This window comes from Ovis aries, chromosome 6, assembly GCF_016772045.2.
Source record: "Ovis aries strain OAR_USU_Benz2616 breed Rambouillet chromosome 6, ARS-UI_Ramb_v3.0, whole genome shotgun sequence".
NCBI lineage: Eukaryota > Metazoa > Chordata > Mammalia > Artiodactyla > Bovidae > Ovis > Ovis aries.
The window spans coordinates 12,823,261-12,845,679 of record NC_056059.1 but is presented as its reverse complement, the minus strand read 5'-3'; the positions used below and the strand labels follow the sequence as shown (position 1 = coordinate 12,845,679).

General features: G+C 41.1%; 1 protein-coding gene across 50 annotated transcripts in view; it reads left to right on the top strand.

The window, feature by feature from the left end:
* The window catches only part of ANK2 (ankyrin 2), a 699,107-nt gene that overhangs the window by 475,870 nt on the left and 200,818 nt on the right, over window positions 1–22,419 (top strand). For all 50 annotated transcript variants that reach the window (XM_060416741.1, XM_060416751.1, XM_060416762.1 and 47 more), the window contains one exon: window positions 5,168–5,269. In XM_060416741.1, the coding sequence (XP_060272724.1) occupies window positions 5,168–5,269 (102 nt within the window). The remainder of the gene's footprint in view (window positions 1–5,167; window positions 5,270–22,419) is intronic.

The following is a 22,419-nucleotide window of genomic DNA, read 5'->3' as shown; positions in this document are numbered from 1 at the left end:
TTTTTTTTTTTTTTTTTTTTTTTTTTGCCTCTCTGTGCAACATGTGGGACCTTAGTTTCCTGGGCAAGGATCAAACCTGCTCCCTCCACAGAGGAAGTTTGGAGTCTTAGCCACTGAACTGCCAAGGAAGTCCCTATTAGTATGCAGGGTCTGCAGCTTAGTTAGTAAAGAATCTTCCTGTAATGCAGGAGACGCAGGTTCAATCGCTGAATTAGGAAGATCCCCTGGAGAAGGAAATGGCAGCCCACTCCAGTACTCTTGCCTGGAGAATCCCATGGACAGAGGAGCCTGGCGGGCTACAGTCCATGGGGTCCCAAGAGTCGGACACGACTCAGTGACTGTACGAACACTGATGTGCTACTGCGTGCTGTGCTCAGGTTCTTCAGTGCATCCTGCCGTGCATGATGGCCAGATTCTCTGACGCGTCTCAGTTCTAAGGCAAAATATTTTGCATATTGTGCATCTGTCTGTATTCCGTCTCCCCTTCACCTGTTATGCATTGAGTTATAAACACAAAGTCACATACCGAAGATAGATGGCTGTATTCAGTAAAAGGGTAGCCATCCAGAAGACCTGGAACATGCTTATATTCTCCGTGTTAGGCTATTATTGAACTGTAGGCATAGACGTTTTGCAAAATCTTGGAGCAAACTCAAGGACCCCTGTGAGTGAGCCCCTGGATCTTTTGGGGAAGCACTCCTTCAGGCCGAAACGCGGCTCTGTGGACGCACATTCCTCCTTGCCTTTCATGTCCGCTCTGCTGGATGCTGAGAAAGTATTGTTTTTCTAACATTTGGATCAAAAAACGTACAGAACTGTGTCAAGAAGAATTGAAGAGGAAATTTTTCTTTCTCGGCTTGAGATGCCACACTCGGGACAAGTTTTAATGACATCCATCTGTTGCGGATTAAAATAAGTGGAGCTCAGCATTTGAATGCCTTGTTCAGAGTCAGACTTTATATAGGCATAAGCACAGTTGGTTTTAGGATCCAGAGTTCTAGGGACAGACAGCAACAAAGCATAAAAAGTTAGTCTGTATGTCAGACTTTGCTCTCAAAGGAATTGCTGTTGCCTTCTTCTCTCTCTCTCGTGCTTTTTGTGCGTGAAATCTCCTGGGTCAAGCCAAGAGACAACAGTCTGTTTTGAAAGCATGCCTCTCCCACTACTAATACCTAATTTTAATTTTTAAGTTCTTACTTTTGTCATACTCAGAGGGAAACATAGCGTGGTAAAAATTGCTGCGTCTCTCACCAGGAGTCCCGGAATCCTCTTTCATCTCTGTGTTGATTGAAGGTAACCAGACTAAAAGCTGTTTATCCTAAGCTCTTATGTCAAGAGCTTTAATCACAGATTGACCTCTTTGTAGTACAGGGTTTGCAAGTGTTTATCTGGAAGTAGGAGAAAAATATATACTTCTGTACCAATCTATACTTTTAACCTTCAGTAATGCCAGGATCTACATATACATTTTGAAGTTTCATTTTAAGTTTGTTCTTGAAACTCATGATCTGAAAGCATTTTATAATAACACACTTAGTTGCATTTGCAAAATGCGTTTCTAATGCATTTTCTTACTTTGGAGAAACTAAATCCTTTAATGGGGTTCTAGAAGAATACAGCTTATAGCAAAATTTACTGTGACTCAACTGCTGAAGAGATCCTTGCCAGGATAGCTCACGTGTTTCCTTTCCATTGGCTCTAACCTGTCTAAAAACCTGGAAACTATTTTTTTGTTGTTGCTAGAATTCCAGGGACTGGCCTTAAATCTTTTACTTGCCTTTACTTTTTAGGAGTTTGATTCAGAAAAGAGAAAATTAGTTATTAAAACTTGTTATTATGTAACAGCAAAAGCAATCCTCAATGTCATGCCCAGCCCCTACAGAAGGTTCTGAGAGGGTCTAATAGGTACCCCTCCATGACACCTGAAGTCCCTTCAGACCAACAATAGCACCCCCCACCCCCAAGCTTCCACAGGGTGTCTTTGGGTGTTTCTTCATTCCTGCAGGGTCAGCTACACCCTCTGTCTCTACTTCATGGCTTTCTTTATTTTTTTTATTTTAACAGGGATGATAGTGAACCCTGATCATAGTTTGTGAGTTTGATCATGTTAGACATGTAGAGAAAGACAGTCAACTGGCTTTTTAATGCAGAATGTACTTTACTGTCTCTTTCCTTATTCCGAAGTGAATGTGTTTCTAAGTAGTTTATCTCAAGCCAACTCTTCATTTTTCTAGGTGCATAGATGGGTGATAAATTTGAGGCTAGAGCTGTCAGCCAAGAATTCTCTCTCTAGCTAAGGCACTCTATCAAGCAAGTGCCAGGATTTACAGAGCAAATAGGTAGACCAAGGGCATACTGAGGTTATCACAAACAAACTAAACCTATAGCTGAGCTTAGGTAGCTACAGTAACATCTGCTTTGATACTTTGCACAGATGAGGCAGAACAGCAGATAAGACTTGCTGCTTCGAGACTGAGAAACAGGAGTTAAACCTTGGATCTTCCACTGAAAAATTCTGTGACCTTAAAAATTTTCTAAACCTCTCCTCACCTATTAAATGAGCATAATAATAGTTGCTTTCTCCTGGTATTATTGTAGTCACAATATAATGCATATGACTTCTTAACTCTGTGCCTGACCCACCATAAACATTCATGTGCTCAGTCTGACTCTTTGTGGCCCGTTGGACTGTAGCCCGCCAGACTCCTCTGTCCATGGAATTTTCCAGGCAAGAATACTGGAGGGGGAAGCCACTTCTTACTCCAGGGGATCTTCCAGACCCAAGGATTGAACCTGTGTCCTGCGTCTCCTGCATTGGCAAGTTGATTCTTTACCACCAGCACCACCTGGAAAGTGCTTGACATTCATAAATGTTACTTATAATTATGAAGCCTTGTGTACCGGATGGAAGTACTTTCTAGGCATCATCTTTAATATAGTATGTAATATATGTGCGTACTAAGTCACTTCAGTCATGTTGGACTCTTGTAGCCCGCCAGGCTCCGCTGTCCATGGGGATTCTCCAGGCAAGAATACTGGAGTGGGTTGCCATGCCCTCTTCCAGGGGATCTTCCCAACCCAGGGGTCGAACCTGCATCTTTGGGTGAATTCTTTACCACTAGTACTACCTGGGAAGACCAAGAATATATATAGCATGTGGATTCATTTTTAAAAACCTAGATATTGGAAATAATGCTGTCATACTTTTCGTGACCTAATGTTATTTAATTGCTGTTTTGTAATAACTAATGTTTCTTGTGGGATATTGACCGAGCGTAATGCAAAGTATTATCATGTTTCACTTCTAAGTGCTAGGGCAAGAAACTTGACGGAGGAAAATCTTCCTGGCATTTAGAATTTGCTGCAAATCCCAAATACTTCCATAGCATAGGCATTTCAAAATGAGTTACCATTCAGTCCCTGCAACGTTGCAGATATGCCGGGGGCACCCTGCCATGAGCATAGCTTTCAGGAAGGGTGAAGCGCAGAGTGGGGAGGAGGAAGGTAGCACCATGTTAGTCACACCAGGATATGTTTCTGAAGGCTCCGAGCATGCAGTCCAGACGTGCAGATTTCAGTCGTACCTTTTGACTCCTCATAAATTATCTATCAAATTTGTAAATATATATGGCATTGTGGCATTTGGCTTAAATGTGAGGTAATTTTGTCTTAGGGTGTTCAGTCTTCCCCGGTGTAAATCATTTTAACAGTCTGCAAGTAATTCCATATTTGAGACTCCCAGAGGAAACACTTCCATTTCTATGTGTGTACTTCATCACCGGTCATAATAAACAGGTCCAGGAATATGCCAAGGGCCCTTGCCGAGTCCTTTCGAGAGAGAAGGAGGCAGCAGTGTAGCCTACTGGGGAGAAGGGTGGATTAAGAGCCATCTCACCTGCATCTCCCTTTCTAGTAGGTCCCTTTTCGTAGGGATCTACTCTTGTAGGTAGGTTGCTGTTTTCTCTTTGCGTGTGTGTGTGTGTGTGCTAAGTCGCTTCAGTCGTGTCTGACTCTTTGCGACGCTATGGACCATAACATGCCAGTCTCCTCTGTCCATGGGGATTCTCCAGACATGAATACTGGGCTGGGTTGCCATGCCCTCCTCCAGGGGATCTTCCTGATCCAGGGATTGAACCCACATCTCTTATGTCTCCTGCATTGGCAGGCGGGTTCTTTACCACTAGCGCCACCTGGGAAGCCCATTTCCTCTTTAGTCAGATGTTACACCATAAGATCTATAGAGTGAGGCCAGTATCTTGGAACCTAATGAAGTTTTATCATCATCCTTGTGTTAAGGTTTGAAAATCAGACTTTGTCAGCAAGTCAGAGAGGCAAGGTGCCTGTGGCTACGTCTCTGAAATAGCCTCCTTTGGACATATTTTTTGGTGGGGGTGGGGGGATTCAGTTGATTTTCTCAGGATCTGGTTTTGAGAGGAATGGACTCAAGATGAGGACTTAGAAGGCCGTTTCCACTCGGACTGATCATCTTTACCAAGAGATTTGAATCTGGTATTATGTCAGCTGGTTTAAATTTAATCTTGTTCTTCCAAAATCACTAGGATCACAAAATTTGCATTGGCCCAGTCTGTACCTGCCAGCTAGCACTATCTGCTTTCCTCAAAGCATCCTTGCAACTTTCTGTTTTTCCCCTATCATAAGGACAGATGACTTCCAGGCGACCCGTAGTCGGTATTCTCCCTCAGATGCATCTGAAAACCAGTCAAGGAAGAAAGAAGAAACCCAGAACCTTTCATTTCTTTGCAGTTTTTTATTCCTTTTTGGCTTCATACTAGGCTCAGTATAAAGTCACTAGCTTCCTGAAGCTAAAATGAATGGGTAACAGTGGATTTGGGGGTATAAATTCATCTTCAAATGTAGCCAAAGATTTGGAATAAAGCAGTAAAATTATTTTTATTTTAATGATTCTTTTACATTCTTTAATAGGGCAGAATGTATTCCCATTGACATTAATGTCCTTAGCTCTCTAGAAATGTTGTGAGGTTGCTCACTAGTCCTATTAATTATTATTAAGTGTTTTAAACTCAGGTTTGAATTATTTTGCAGCCAAAGCTTTTCTGATGTGTGGTGCAAACATTCTTGTTTCTTTGTTTTTGATATGTTCTCACTTTATCAGTAACTCACTGAAGCTCTTTTCTGTTTCTCACAGTCTGACAGCAATGCAAGCTTCCTCCGTGCCGCCAGAGCAGGCAATTTAGACAAAGTCGTGGAATATCTGAAGGGGGGCATAGACATCAATACCTGCAACCAGGTAAGCGCCCTGCAGCTGCCTCTGTATTATACGCCAAAGACACTCCTGTTACCTATAGATACACTCAAAAAGCCCAGCAGGGTTTTTGTCTTTTGTTAAATTTACTAAAATAGCACCAGTCCAGAATTATGAAAGTTCATTTTTGCCTCCTTACCAACTTTTAAAGCCTCAGACATTTGTATCTAGAGCTAATAATACCAGCAAAGTAGATAGATCAAAAATGATTGAACATCAGGTTTGCCTATGAAATGATCTGGGCTGCCCTTAGCTGAAATACTGCTCATTTATTATCAACTAGTTATCCAGATGCTGGCTTCTATTCTTGTCTGCTGTAAGCCTTTTATTCAGGGGGTAACTGATTATTACAACTTGGGATAGAGAAATAAAAGAATAAAATCAAAATTATGCACCTACTTACCCCTCCCCACTCTGCCATTACTTTTAAAGTATGGATTTGAGTGAGAAGAGTTTGAAACTGTTGGCTTAAATGAGGTGTTTGGATTATTCATTTATCACATCCATTTGCTAAGGACTTCAGATGGTATTATACATTCTGGATATTATTTGATCCCAGGGATGTTGAGACTTTTGTGTTTTCTGTAAGATTTTAATGCCATGAATAAAAGTGTCTCGTGAATGCCAGTGTTCGCTATAGTGTGCTAAATGTTGCTGATGTGTGTGTGTGCATGACAGAGCTAACTGGGAAATGAGTAATCCTGCCTAATTATAAGCTAGCAGGAGATAAATTTCATTGTCTAGTTCTAAATCATCTATAGAATGTCGTGATATATACTGATATATATATCCTGATGTGTATTTAGCGCAGTTATGTTCATTCTGTAGTCCCCTGAAATTAGTGAATCTTTCAAATACAACTTCTCAAAAACTGAATCCGGTGTCTTGTCATACTCAAACTTGCTCTCCTCCCAAATTCCTAACTGCTGATTTTCTTTTTGTTGTTCAGTTGCGAAGTCATGTGTGACTCTTTGTGACCCCATAAATTGCAGCGTGCTAGGCTTCTCTGTCCGTCACTGTCTCCCTGAGTTTACGTAAACTCATGTCCATTGAGTCGGTGATGCCATCTCATCCTCTGTCATCCTCTTCTCCTTCTGCCTTCAGTCTTTCCCAGCATCAGGGTCTTTTCAAGTGAATCGCTCTTCTCATGAGGTGGCCAAAGTATTAGAGCTTCAGCTTCAGCATTAGTCCTTTCAATGAATATGCAAGGTTGATTTCCTTTAGGATCGACTGATTTGATCTCCTTGTTGTCCAAGAGACTCTCAAGAGTCTTCTCCAGCACTACATTCCAAAAGTATCAATTCTTTGGCATTCAGCCTTCTTTATGGTCCAATTCTCGCAAGCATGCATAACTACTGGAAAAACCATAGCTTTGACTATATGGACCTTTGTCAGCAAAGTGATGTCTCTGCGTTTTAATACGCTAAGTTTGTCATAGCTATCCTTCCAAGGAGCATCTTTTAATTTCATGCTGCAGTCAGCGTCTGCACTGGTTTTGGAGCCCAAGAGAAAGAAATCTGACACTGTTCCCATATTTTCCTCATCTATTTGCTATGAAGTGATTGGACTGGATGCCATGATCTTTGTGTTTTGAATGTTGAGTTATAAGCCAACTTTTTCACTCTCCTCTTTCATCTTCATCAAGAGACTCTTTAGTTCCTCTTCACTTTCTGTCATTAAAGTGGTATCATCTGCATATCTGAGGTTGTTTATATTTCTCCCGGAAATCTTGATTCCAGCTTGTGCTTCATCCAACCCAGCATTTTGCATGATGTACTCTGCATATAATAAGTTAAATAAGAAGGGTGATAATATACAGGCTTGACATACTCCTTTCCCAGTTTTGAACCAGTATGTTGTTCCATGTTTGGTTCTAACTGTTGCTTCTTGTCCTGCGTACTGGTTTCTCAGGAGGCAGGTAAGGTGGTCTGATATTCCCATTTTTTAAGAATATCCCACAGTTTGTTGTGATCCACACAGTGAAAGGCTTTAGCATAGTCAATTTCCTTACTAATACCTAGTTCCAACAGGCTTCTACCCTTGTCTTCTCCCCTACTTCAGTCCAGCACTCCTTTCCTGGTTCATTTTCCACATCCACAAATTTGCATTAACCCACAGTATGGTCACTTACCATAGTTGCCGTAAGCCCCTGCTTAATTAGGTTCTCTCTTCATCTCGTCACTCTGGTCAATCTCTATGCTGTCTTGAGTCATCTTTCTAAAATAAAAATATTTTTATGGTACTCCTCCACCCCCAAACTTTCTATGGCTTCCAATGCTTAGATCAGTGTGGTTGTCATATAAAAATTACCTGCAGACTTTTGCAAAAGGTGCAGGAATTTCCTTGCTCCTCCCAAGACTTTCCACCATAGGAAGTATTGTCACCAATGGCAATATTTCTTGTCCTTTAGGGAAGTATATCTCTTGGCATAAAAAATATTGAGCGCTGCTTGCTTTTAGGAATCAATCTGCTATAACCCTGAGCATCCCTATGTATTCCTTTGGGTGTGACAAGAATGAAAGACACTGAATGCTGTTTATCTGGGGCATATCTCAGGGTAGTGTTTACAGTGAGCAACCTTAAGGGATTAGGTAGCTCATTCCTTCAGAGAAAATGTAGGCTTATTCATTTTTAGTTTAAAAGCTGTGAATCCCTGAAGGTTAATTCTTCTTTAACACAACCCACGGTATGCACAGGTATCCATGTTCCTCTGTGTAACTTCCTTGGGATTGGGAAGGGACATAGGGAACTGATGTAGGCAACATGTTGACAGCCAGCCGATTCTTTGCTGTGAACTATGAAGTCCACTGAGCTTCCCTTGTGTCTCAATAGTAAAGAATCCACCTGCAATGCACGAGCCTCAGGAGATGCAGGTTCAATTCCTGAGTCGGGAAGACCCCCTCAGTAGGACGTGGCAACCTACTCCAGGATTCTTGCCTGGGAAATCCTATGGATAGAGGAGCCTGGTAGGCTACAGTCCGTAGGTCGCAAACAGTTGGACACAGCTGATGCAACTTAGCATGCGTGCATGAAGTCCGTTGTCTTTCATCTGGGAGACTCGGGTCTTCTTCTAGCATTAGGAAGCCATAGCAGTTTAACAGTTTCACTTATAGGTAAGATAAAATAGCAGACCTTACATAGTTTTTGGCGCTGACATATGGAATCAAGCCAAATGCCTTTATCCTAGTATATAAGACCTTCACATTTTATACTTCCATTTCTTATTTGTCTTATATTTCGTTATGAATTCTTTTATTTGATATGTTTCTAGTAGTTTTTGAACAAATAATTTGGGGTTTTCATATATTAAAAGAGAAAGAACATCCAAATTCTTATTCTTATTGCTGTTCAGTCTCCAAGTCATGTCCGACTCTGTGACCCCACGGACTACTGCTGTCCTTTACCATCTCCTGGAGTTTGCTCAATTTCATGTGCATTGAGTCGGTGATGCTATTTACCAATCTCATCTTCTACTGCCCCTTTCTCCTTTTTCCTTCAATCTTTCCCACCATTAGTGTCTTTTCCAATGAGACAGCTCTTCATATCAGGTGACCAAAGTATTGGAGCTTCAGCTTCAGCATCAGTCCTTCCAATGAATACTCAAGGTTGATTTCCTTTAGGATTGACTTGTTTGATCTCCTTGTAGCTTAAGAGATTCTCAAGAGTCTTCTCCAGCACCACAATTCAAAAGCATCAATTCTCTGGCACTCAGCCTTCTGTATGGTCCAACTCTCATATCCAAACATGACTATTGGAAAAATATAGCTTTGACTATATGAAATTCCTATATAGATGTATGAACTTCCTCCAAATTCCTATATAGACATATGAACTTCTTCCAAAACTGCCTGTGAGAATGAATATAAATTGTTTAAATATTTTAACATGCTTTTTTAGAGTTTTTTTCAAGTACATTAAATACATTTTCCCAATTTTAATACCAATTCATTAACATTCTATATTTGTAATATGCTAGAAAAAAGGCATGAAACTGTCTGAGGTATTAGTTTATTTAGATAAAATCTTCATAAGTGATGCCAGAAGAGGAACTCAAGGAAAACGACATTAACTTCAGTCAAACCAAGTCCACTTTACCCTAAAATATAAGAAATATCTTAATCATATAAAAGATCTTTGGATTTTTTTTAAAGAAAAACTCTCAGCAGTAGATGCTGTCTTCTTATCTGCTTTATAGAGTTATGAACCTAACCTCTTGAGTTACCTAGAAAAGTTTTGAGTAGCTTGACATATTTTTCTTGTGGCCCAGTGTCCACTAACACATTACTATAAAAGGGAAGAACATTTGTTTTTGTGAGAAGGCAACAAAATGTCATGAAATCACACAGAATTTAGAGCCCAGAGGCTCAAGTTTAAGTTCTGTCTCCACTTTCGTCAAGTCATTTCAAGTTAGAAAGTGACATCTTTCTAATCTCTAGGACAAGAAAATAACAATATGTTCAATTTTACACACTGAGCAGCAAGGTGAATTAAATATGAAATACGAAAGGACTTTCTAAGGTGTACATATTCTAACTGCTATTACTGTGTATAATCTACTGAGACCCAGGAAAATTGAAGTAGACCTCCTTGCAAAGTATGACGTTGATTCTCCTCAGTCACCAGAATTTAACCAGGTAATAAAGTAATGCAGAGTTGCAGAGAATCGCAAGGAGGGATAAGAAAGCCTTCCTCAGTGAGCAGTGCAAAGAAACAGAGGAAAATATCAGAATGGGAAAGACTAGAGATCTCTTCAAGAAAATTAGCGATACCAAGAGAACATTTCATGCAAAGATGGGCTCGATAAAGGACAGAAATGGTCTGGACCTAACAGAAGCAGAAGATATTAAGAAAAGGTGGCAAGAATACACAGAAAAACTGTACAGAAAAGATCTTCACGACCCAGATAATCACGATGGTGTGATCACTCACCTGAGCCAGACATCCTGGAATATGAAGTCAAGTGGGCCTTAGAAAGCATCACTATGAACAAAGCTAGTAGAGGTGATGGCATTCCAGTTGAGCTATTTCAAATCCTGAAAGATGATGCTGTGAAAGTGCTGCACTCACTATGCCAGCAAATTTGGAAAACTCAGCAGTGGCCACAGGACTGGAAAAGGTGAGTTTTCATTCCAATCCCAAAGAAAGGCAATGCCAAAGAATGTTCAAACCACCGCACAATTGCACTCATCTCACATGCTAGTAAAGTAATGCTCAAAATTCTCCAAGCCAGGCTTCAGCAATAAGTGAACCATGAACTTCCTGATGTTCAAGCTGGTTTTAGAAAAGGCAGAGGAACCAGAAATCAAATTGCCAACATCTGCTGGATCATCAAAGAAGCAAGAGAGTTCCAGAAAAACATCTATTTCTGTTTTATTGACTATTCCAAAGCCTTTGACTGTGTGAATCACAATAAACTGTGGAAAATTCTGAAAGAGATGGGAATACCAGACCACCTGACCTGCCTCTTGAGAAATCTGTATGCAGGTGAGGAAGCAACAGTTAGAACTGGACATGGAACAACAGACTGGTTCCAAATAGGAAAAGGAGTATGTTAAGGCTGTATATTGTCACCCTCCTTATTTAACTTCTATGCAGAGTACATCATGAGAAACGCTGGACTGGAAGAAACACAAGCTGGAATGAAGACTGCTGGGAGAAATATCAATAACCTCAGATACGCAGATGACACCACCCTTACAGCAGAAAATGAAGAGGAACTAAAAAGCCTCTTGATGAAAGTGAAAGTGGAGAGTGAAAAAGTTGGCTTAAAGCTCAACATTCAGAAAACAAAGATCATGGCATCCGGTCCCGTCACTTCATGGGAAATAGATGGGGAAACAGTGGAAACAGAGTCAGACTTTATTTTTCTGGGCTCCAAAATCACGGCAGATGGTGATTGCAGCCATGAAATTAAAAGATGCTTATTCCTTGGAAGAAAAGTTATGACCAACCTAGACAGCATATCCTAAAGCAGAGACATTAGTTTGCCAACAAAGGTCTGTCTAGTCAAGGCTATGGTTTTTCCAGTGGTCATGTATGGATGTGAGAGTCGGACTGTGAAGAAAGCTGAGCGCCGAAGAATTGATGCTTTTGAACCATGGTGTTGGAGAAGACTCTTGCGAGTCCCTTGGACTGCAAGGAGATCCAACCAGTCCATCCTAAAGGAGATCAGTCCTGGGTGTTCATTGGAAGGATTGATGTTGAAGCTGAAACTCCAGTACTTTGGCCACCTCATGCGAAGAATGACTCAGTGGAAAAGACCTGATTCTGGGAGGGATTGAGGGCAGGAGGAGAAGGGGACGACAGAGGATGAGATGGCTGGATGGCATCACCGAGTCGATGGACATGAGTTTGAGTGAACTCCAGGAGTTGGTGATGGACAGGGAGGCCTGGCGTGCTGCGATTCATGGGGTCGCAAAGGGTCGGACACGACTGAGTGCGACTGAACTGAACTGAAAGTAAATATTGTTGTCTGGTGTTTGCTCTGTTTTAATACCATTCAGGAATGTACCTCAAGTAGAGGTTAGGCAAATGAAGTGACAAATGCTAACTAATTAGTTACTACGTATCAGGCTTTGTGTTGATGGCCTGATACTTCATCAATCAGCAGAGACAAATGTAAGGGGGACACTCCCCTGAGTACAAATACAGGAAGAGTCCATAAGTAGCTAAGTGATGTCCTCAGGGTCACAGAGGTCTGTTCTCTTTCAACTTGTAATCTTCCTGAGATGTTTGAATCCGCCCTTCAAAATTTGTCGTGGTGCTGCCGTTTATTTTAAAGCTCAAATCTTATTTTTAATGTAATGTTGCTGGTATAAAAAGGACCTTATTCATCCACAGATTAGCATAATATGCAATTAAGGGAACTTTTAAGTCAAAGAGCACCACCACCAGGATTACTACTTAAACTCAAATAAAATATAGAACAGAAATAATTCCCAAACATCCAGGAGAGCAAAAGAGGCAACTCTTTAGCCAAAGTATTGCTATTTCTAAATACATAAAATATCAAAGCTAATATTGCATATCTTGCTCATAAGCCTGAGCTTCTGGGGAGCATTATGACATGTAACATAGAAACCAGGACTTTCTGTACCATGTTGTATTTCTCAATGAAAGGCAATCTGGGCTGTACCAGCTTCCCAAAAATACCATATGTGTTGGCGTGCTAAGATTCCTTAAACTAAAATATGGATGAAAGTCCTTTTCTGTATAAAATTGGTCTCATAACTACCATGAAAATTTTCCAATTTAATTGAAAAATGCCATTTGGCTTCTACTTTCATTTGAAGGATATGACGAAAATTCAAAATTTGGCATAAGATAGATTTCTTTAAAAAAAAGAACTGAATTTTCATTTTTCTCTTTTCATAGCAATCACAATTTTTTTAACTTTCATTTTTGTTAAAAGATTAAGCTGTTAATGTATTTTCTATCTCTTGTACTTTCAGAAAAAGAGAATAAATCTCAGCTTTTGCTCCCTATTTTTAAAACTCATGTGTACTTATATTTACTTAGTAATTATTCATAAGATAATATTATAAACAAAGTTAACATCTAGATATTAAAAATAGCCTCTATGATCTTTTCATAAGATTTTATAGCCAGTCTGTGGCTCAGACGGTTAAGAATCCACCTGTAATGCAAGAGACCTGTGTTTGATCCCTGGGTTGGGAAGATCCCCTGGAGGAGCACATGGCAATCCAGTCCAATATTCTTACCTGGAGAATCCCCATGGACAGAGGTGTCTGGCAGGCTCCCAGTCTGTGGGGTCACAAAGAGTCAGACCCGACTGAGCAACTAAGCACAGCATATACATCAATAAAAGCCTCTGAAGGTTCAGATACTTTCACCATGTACAAAACTTATTGGTTCCACTGCAGTGACTTCAGAATGAAGGATATCACATTCATTTATTGGACATAATTCTAATTATTACCTTAAAGGTTAACAGTTCTTAAAGTGTTCTGATTTTTGGTCTTGACATTTTTACCACTGAAGTGATAAAGTGCAAAATATCAGTTACAGCCTATGTTTCATTTCTCAAAAGCAGAAGGCAATGTCAGTGCACCCACCAATGACTTTATCATAAGCTCACATAGTTATGACTCAGACCACACAGCCTTTTTGGAAGCCACATTAAAAATGTGGGTGCTGAAATCCAAATTCTCATTTCAGCCACCTCTCAGCTACCTGACCCTGGGCAGTCAACTTCTCCACGACCTGTTTTCTCAAAATAGTGATCATAACAACACTGAAGTCATAGGGCTTTTATGATAATTAAATATGATGTTTGCAAAATGCTTAACAGAGCAAGCATTCTAAAATTATTAGCAAATTATAATCCTTGTACCAGTGTAATATTTTTATATTGATTCTCAACCTGAGCTTTAGTAAAAGTAGTGCTAGTTCTCATAGGCAGAACATAAAAGGTATTATCATAGCCTGTGTCATCAAATAGGAAAGATCCCATTTAGTAGCAATTTAGTAACAGTTACTGTTTATATGGATTATTTTAAACTAAAAAATTTTTTGGAACAAAAATCTTTTTTATGAATGTCATTTGGCTCCATCTGGTCAGAACTTCTTTTTAAAAATGCCAAAAACAATTGTTAGCCTGGGACTTTATAAAGATAAAAAGAAAAATGAATAGCTGAGAACTGAATTCATAAAATTAATGGAATATGAAATGAACTACACACAATTTTCTAACAAGTGAAATGAAGTACAAATATTTGTACAAATAATCTAGGTGTTTATCTATGAGTTCATTGTGACACCTCTTTTAGAGGAAGCAAAAGGTAGTGCATTTTTCTGATTCAGGTTAGGTACACTCTTTTGTTATTGGATTCTGCATCATTCTCTGATTTTCTTCAATACATTAACACTAATTCTTGCTTTATACTGAGTAGTATTGACTCAAATTGGATTTGAATGATGTCTGCCAAATAATTGGAGCACTTAGAATTTTCAGTTTCAGAGATAAGTCATTCAATGTAAAGAAATTCCAATAGAGACTTTTCCTCAGCTAATTCTCCATAGCCCTTAAAAGCTTTATTTCCATGTGTAACCACCCAGATTTATGAAATGTTTGAAATGTAACTCTTCTTTCACTTTAAAACAGCTTTCCCTGGTGGTTCAGATGACAAAGCGTCTGCCTGCAATGCAGGAGGCCCGAGCCTGCAATGCAGGAGGCCCGAGTTCGATCTCTGGGTCAGGAAGATCCCCAGGAGAAGGGGAGCTCCAGTATTCCTGCCTGGAGAATCCCATGGACAAAGGAGGCTGGTGGGCTACAGTCCATGGAGTAGCATAGCATCAGAGAAGACTGAGCAGCTAACACTTTCACACTTTTCATTTAAAAACTCCCAAGGGTAGCTTCCTGCAGATTATTCCTGTCACTGTCTTCTTAAGTACTTTGCTAAGTGATTTAGACTGAACAGAACACTTTATATTCTAAGAATATTCTTCAGTGCTTGCTTTCTATAACTTAAAAGATGTTGATTTTTAAACATAACACCCAGGCAGTTGCTCATTCCTCCCTAGGTCATCTCAGATTTTACCCTCATAGCAGCCTTTCTGCCAGTCTGAATGCAAGCTTACCATCTGTGGATCTGTTTATTTAAGCACATATTATATGTTTACTATGTGGCAGGCGGAATTCTAGGTGCCATGAAGGGAGAAGCAGAACCCTGCCCTCATGTAGCTTACAGTCTGCCTGAGAGGAGAGAGATGGTCACCAAGGGAAAAAGTAAAGTATGTGGGAAGAGAGATGGCAATAGATGACAAGGAGAAAAATACAGCCAGGACGAAGAAAGGGAGGGGGATGGGGAGCAGCATGTTATTGAAGGCGGGATGGTTAGAAGACCTGGAAGAGTTGAACAAGGAAACTCGGCTTGTTTGGAGGGAGTACATTTTATTTTATTTTTTACTTTTTCTTGGAGTGTGGTTGCTCTACAATGTTGGGTTAGCTTCTGCTGTACAGAAAAGTGAACCAGCTATAAATACATATATCCCCTTTTTTGGGGGTTTGCTTCCCGTTTAGGTCACCACAGAGCCCAGAGTAGAGTTCCCCGAGCTCTACAGTAGCTTCTCGTTAGTTATCTCCTTTATCCATAGTATCAGTAGTGCATATATGTCAATCCCAGGGAGTACTTTTTAATAGAAGCCTTAGCAGAGAGAAAGCCCCAAGTGAGGAGTGTGCCTGGCGTGTTTGAGGCCAGTGTAGCTGGGTAGCATGAGGGAGGGGAAGAGAAGGTCAGGGGAGAGCCCAAGGCAGCACCAAAGAGCATATAGGCTATTTCAGGAACTTTGGCTTTAATTTGAGGGAAGAGGATTGATTAGGAGTAATAGCAAAGACGGGGCATAAACTGACTTTATGTTGAAAAGTAGCCCTTAAATTGAAAGGGAGCAAGGGCAGAAGGAGGAAATGCTTTGGAATACTTTATGAAGAGGGAATGTTACTCTTTACACAGAAGCATGCATTCAGTTCAGTTCAGTTCAGTCACTCAGTCGCGTCCGACTCTTTGGGACCCCATGAATCGCAGCACACCAGGCCTCCCTGTCCATCACCAACTCCTGGAGTTCACTCAGACTCACGTCCATCGAGTCCATGATGCCATCCAGCCATCTCATCCTCGGTCGTCCCCTTCTCCTCCTGCCCCCAATCCCTCCCAGAATCAGGGTCTTTTCCAATGAATCAACTCTTTGCAGGAGGTGGCCAAAGTATTGGAGTTTCAGCTTTAGCATCAGTCTTTCCAATGAACACTCAGGACTGATCTCCTTTAGGATGGACTGGTTGGATCTCCTTGCAGTCCAAGGGACTCTCAAGAGTCTTCTCCAACACCACAGTTCAAAAGCATCAATTCTTCGGTGCTCAGTTTTCTTCACAGTCCATCTCTTCCATCCATACATGACCACTGGAAAAACCATAGCCTTGACTAGATGCACCTTTGTTGGCAAAGTAATGACTCTGCTTTTGAATATGCTCTCTGGGTTGGTCATAACTTTCCTCCCAAGTACCTTTTTAATTTCATGGCTGCAGTCACCATCTGCAGTGATTTTGGAGCCCCCCAAAATAAAGTCTGACACTGTTTCCACTGTTTCCCCATCTATTTCCCATGAAGTGATGGGACCAGATGCCATGATCTTAGTTACACTTCTGTAATACCTTAGGTGAGAGATGAGGTGTTCTGTTCTAAGGCATCAGATTGGAGAGATATGAGAAGTGGTTGGAGTCTGGATATATTTTTAAGATAGAGCTGATAAATGTTGTTGATGGATTTAATGTAGTCTGAGAGCCAGAGAGAGATATTGGGGATGATACTGGGCTACAAGGAGACTCATGAGGGTTGAAGATTTGTTACTGGAGAGGAGAGAGAAGTTGTAAAATGATCATCTAGGAGAGTGGAAGAGAGTGATGAAGGGTAACCGAATGGTTGTGTGTGTCTGTGCTCAGTTGCTAAGTTGTGTGTGACTCTTTGTGACCCCACGGACTGTAGCCTGCCAGGTTCCTCTGTCCATGGAATTTTCCACTCAAGAATACTGGAGGGGTTTTCATTTCCTTCTCCAGGGGATCTTCCCAACCCAGGGATTAAACCCGAGACTCTCCCGCGTCTCCTGCACTGGCAGGTGGATTCTTTACCACTGCACCGCCCGTGAAGTGAACGGTTGCCAAGCAGCGAAGTAGAATGAGTGGAAACAACAGGAGTCGGGGATGGAGGTTGGGGTCACAAGAATAGTGAGGGTTAAAAGTTTCATTAACTGAGATGGGAAAGACTGTGATTTGAGTAGGTTTAAGGAAATAATCGTAAGTTCAGCTGTGAATATAAGTTCAATTCATCTGTTTGATATCCAAAAGTTGAGCATGTGGTTGGGCATATGAGTCTTGGGTTCAGAGGAGAGCTTTTTACCAGAGATACATATTTTGGAGCATTCAGTGTTATAGATGTTATGTAAAGCCATGAAGGTGGAGCATGTCCCCAAAACAATATATGAAAATGATGTGAGAGAACTGAAGAGGTCCAAGGACTGAGCCTTGGGACACTCCAACTCTTAGAGGTCAGGAAGATGAGGTGGAGCTGGGAAGGAGAATGGAGAAAAGTGCCCCGAAAAGTGGGGGAAAACCTGGAGTGTGGTGTCCAGGAAACCGAGGGAAAGGTTTATTTTCAGGTGGAGAAAAATGCTCTGTAAAACACTGTTCAGATAAGCTGAAGGAGGGAACAAGAGCCTTAGTAAAGTGGTGATAGCTAATGACTTGATTAAAGCTTCCTTGGTTGCCTGGTAGGGTGAAAGCCTGACTGGAATTGATTCAGTCGAAATGGGAAGACCAGATACTACTGCAGGGACTCTATAAAGGGAAGGAGAAAACAGAGGAGGGAGCTGGAAGAGGAGGTAGAATTGAGAGAGGCTTTTAAAAAAAATATGAGATAAAGTCTAGCATTTTTGTCTCATTAATGGAAAAAATAAGCAGGGGGGTGAAAAGTCAATGAGGCATGAGAGAGAAGGGAGAAATGCTGGATGCTGCCCTGAGGTGGGTGAAAGGGGACGGGGCCTGGTATACACAAGGGGAGTTGGCCTTTGCTAAGAACAGGGCTAGTTCAGGAAAAGGGAAGGGTTTACAGATAAAAGAGCAAGAAGCACTTCAGAGGAGGTGCTGGGAGCTGGATGTGGAATGGAAGTTCTTTTCATTGCTTCTATTTTTTTTAGTGAAATCTGAATGAAGGTCATCAGCAGAGAGGAGAGATGGGAGAGAGGTGGTATTGGAGATTGAGGAGAGAGAAGATGTGATATGATCACCTAGGGGAATGGGAGAAACAGTAACACAGTGTGATTGCCAGGCAGCATGATGAGCGAGCATGTATGCGTGGGTTCTTCTGCAGCCGCATTCAGACATGGTGTCACACGGAGAGGTCTGTCACCAGGAATGTGGTTCAGCTAAGCATGTATGGTATAGCTAGAGAAGGTCAAGCCAACTGAGGATGCCTGCAATGGAATGAATAAAATTATTTTAAAGACTATGCATGGAATTTAGGCTGAGTGAGGAAAGAAATGGACCCAGTAAGGAGGTGAGCAGACTCTAGGTGTCAGGGACTGGACGATTGTTGGATTTGGGTCAGGAGATTGGCAGGAGAGTAAATGGTAGTGAACAGATTCGATGCTTGAAGTTGAAATCCTGGAGGAAGATTCTGTTACTGGATATGACTGTGGAGAGAGTAGATGACATAGAGAGAAGGAAACATTATTGATAGAGAAGTCAGGATCCTGACAGTGGTTTTGGAAAAACCACCTTCGTATTTGTTGGAAAAAGTGGCAACAAACTAGAAGCAAAATCTTCAAGAGATGAGGATGGAGTCTGAAAGATACAGGCTGATGGCATCTGGAGATTTATGTAAAAGGAGAAGGAAAAATAGTTTTGAAGAGCAGTGAGGAGCAAGAAGCATCAGCACAGCTCCACCAAGTCCAGTGGTTAACTGGGGCATGGGGGATAAATATAATATTATCACTTGAGTGGACTTCAGGGAAGAAGTGGTTTTGAGTTTCAGTTAGAACAGAAGGGTTAAAAGGAATGTTAAGAAAAGAGATTTAAGGCACAGAGACACTGCTAATAACCACATGCATGTGTTCTAGAAGACCTTCTGTAAGAGTTTCAGAATATGGGAGGTGATCAGAGATGATCAGAAAAAGGGACGCGTATGGGGGTTGCATTTGGAGGGATGAGGATTGACCTGGTGACTGGCATACACAAAGATACAGGGTATGCTAAGTTCTGTTAAATTTAGTTTATATAGTCCCAGCCAGATAGTGATGGTGAGACTGTGAAAGTTGCCTGGAAAAAGATATGAGGCAGTGGGGAGTCTAACCAGGAGCCCACAGAGCTCTGGAGTCCCGCCTTGATTTCGGCTGTGGAGGGTCAAGAGAGGGAAGATGTTTATCCAAACATGTATTCAGTAGAGCTCTTCAGATACTCACAGACGCCAAACGCAGGTGGTGTGTGAAGTGAGGTGTATTTAGATGCCATTCTTGCTTAGTCATTTTTCTGCTTGGTTTCTTTCCTTGTGCCATTAAAAATCAGCCAGCTCTTCTGCAGTAGCTGAGGTTTTGCCCACTCCTGGTCTAACAGGCTCTTTCTTGGCTAATCACTAATTCCAGTCTTTTCCCACTCGTCTATAGATGTTTCCCAGGCCTTTACCATGCCTGTCTACCCTCGTAATTTTCTCTTTCTCCTGTGTGTGAGTGTGTTTTGATGATTGTAAAGGAGCAACCCGCAATCCTAGGATCTCTAGTCTTCAAATTCTTCTCTTATGGATAAGGAGTAGGAAAGAAAAGGAAACCCTGTTTTCAGATGGCAGCTTCTTCAGATTCTTAGAAATGAGGAAAACAGACATGTAGACGAGAATTCAGCAGCTCCATGTGGTTGTCCATTGAAATGGACATGATCGGGAGCTACCTGTCTGTTGATGAGCCTGTGTATGTACAGGTGTATAACTTGATGTAAGTGATTGATTTTAGTACCATACTGTTTTTTCTTCGGTCTCTTCCCTCAGAAATTAAAGGTCTTCAGGGTAGGATAAAAGAGTCTAAAATGCAGATGGACAAGGGCTCATAAGGGCACACCTTGGAAAAGGTAATGCCTGGCTCTTCCCTTCCTCTGACTCCCTTCACTACCACCACCACCACCAAAAAAAGTTACCAACAATACAAAGAAGATAAGTTCTTTGTGCAGGGTAGAGGGTACGGTGCGGACAATCTGATATCAAACCCTGCACCTGATCATGTACACAAACCCATTGCTGGGGTGAGAGAAGGATGCTCCTGCTCTTGGGAAAGAGGTTTATTGGAGAACCTGTGATGTGATATTTCCCTTAAGGAATGAAGGAAGATAGCAAAGTGCCCATGGAAGGCAGGGGAGAGAAGTAGGGATGGAAGGAAGCAATTTATCAGGGAGATGAGAATATATTTTCTCATCCAAAGCGACCAAAGAGGAGTTGCTTAAGAGATTTGCTGTTCAAATTCTGTTGAAATTATTAATTTGAAAAACAAACTATCTATGATCTCTATAGCCTTTTTTAATGACTCCTTTTAGTGGGATTTTTATGTCTCTAAAGAAGGCACTCTATTTTTATTAACCATTTGTATCCAGAGCTCACAATTTAGCAAAACGCAGAACAAAATGAATGCACAACCCACAAATGGAAAACTTGGAACATTAACAGCATAGAAAGATTAAGGGGTTTAAAAAAGAGAAGTCCCTGAAGTATAGCAATCGAAATATGGTTACTGACTTATATGAACCAGCTCACGAAGAATGATTTATAAGCTAAAATTTAAGCTTCAGTGTTGTTTAGTGAAAAGGGCACTTTGCTGGAAGGACTGGCACACGATAGGTTTCCAGTTAATATTCACTAAAGAATAATTGGATAAATATGGATATTGAGCCATTCTCCTAAATCATTCTGAATCTCATATTACCCAGTCATGAAATGGGAAATAATACCTGTGGTATTAAATAATACTTTATTGCATGCCGGGTACATGCTCGTCACTGTCTATGTACTTTATATATGTAATAACCTTCACAGTGTAGTTCTCTTCCTCAAAGCAAGACTACTTTAGGCTCAGATGATATCAGAGAAAACCCACTGTGTTGCACACACTTATTCAGGGGACAAATTATGGCTGTGTTAGTTGCAGTTGGATAGAGGTTAACAAAAATGTTGGGCTGGGCACAGTTACTGATTTCACTCAAGCTAGAGTAGCTGGACGGAGAAGGCAATGGCAACCCACTCCAGTACTCTTGCCTGGAAAATCCCATGGACGGAGAAGCCTGATGGGCTGCAGTCCATGCGGTTGCGAAGAGTCAGACACGACTGAGTGACTCGACTTTTCACTTTCCTGCATTGGAGAAGGAAATGGCAACCCACTCCAGTGTTCTTGCCTGGAGAATCCCAGGCATAGGGGAGCCTGGTGGGCTGTCGTCTCTGGGGTCGCACAGAGTCGGACACGACTGAAGCGACGCAGCAGCAGCAGCAGCAGCAGCAGCAGAGTAGCTGGATGGACAAATTCTGGATAAATTCTAACAAGTGTATTCCTTCCAATATGATCAATATTGTCAGTATTCATTTCCGGTAATTTATAATTCTCTGGGACATAGTAAAGCTTCTAATGCTTAGGAAGGTTCTTTTACTTTAATTGGAGGATAATTGCTTTACAACCTTGTGTTGGCTCCTGCTGAACAACAGCCCCCATCAGTCATATATGCAGGGGCCTCCCTCTTGAGCTTCGTTCCCCTCTCCCATCCCACACCTCTCGGTCATCACAGAGCATCAGGCTGGGCTCCTTGTGTTACGTAGCAGCTTCCTACCACATGCTTCCTTTTACACATGATAGTGTATGATGTCTGTGATACTTTCTCAATCAGTCCCGCCTCTCTCCTTCCCCTGCTGTGTCCACAGGTCTGTTCCCTATGTCTGCATCTCCATTCCTTCCCTGTAAACAGGTTCATCTGTACTCTTTTTCTAGATTCCATATATATATATATGCATTATTATATTTGTTTTTCTCTGACTTCTATAACAGGCTCTAGGTTCATTCACCTCACAACTGACTCCAATTTGTTTCTTTTTATGGCTGAGTAGTTCTTATCTTGCCTCCTCAAGCATCTGTGCTACTTTCTAATTGGAGCAACCCAAATTTCATTAGGTTATGTTTACGAACCATCTCTCGAGGCCATATTTCCTCTACTTGGAGAAGGAGACTATTTTGAGAACCGTGAGAATATATCTGTATGCTTCAGGTTCAGAAATACTGCATTAAAAATTCATGTTCCTTTAAATGACCCTTGGGAATCAATCAAGAATATGAGAACAAGAAATTGCTAGATGGTATTTAATTAAATGTGATTATTCAGATGATCCAGCATACATGTGTATTAACTTTGAGATTGGCACTTGCATGAAAATGCCAAATTAAAAAAATTCTCAGAGAATTCAGAGATCCTTAAGAGCACATCCAAGGATTTCAGGCTGAGAGAAACCACTTTAAGTATTTATCTCAGAGTCTAATTTGCTGGTATATATGTTAATGTTAACCAACTTCAGCCTCAGAGAGTGCACTGTTCTTGATTGTATTTCCAAAGG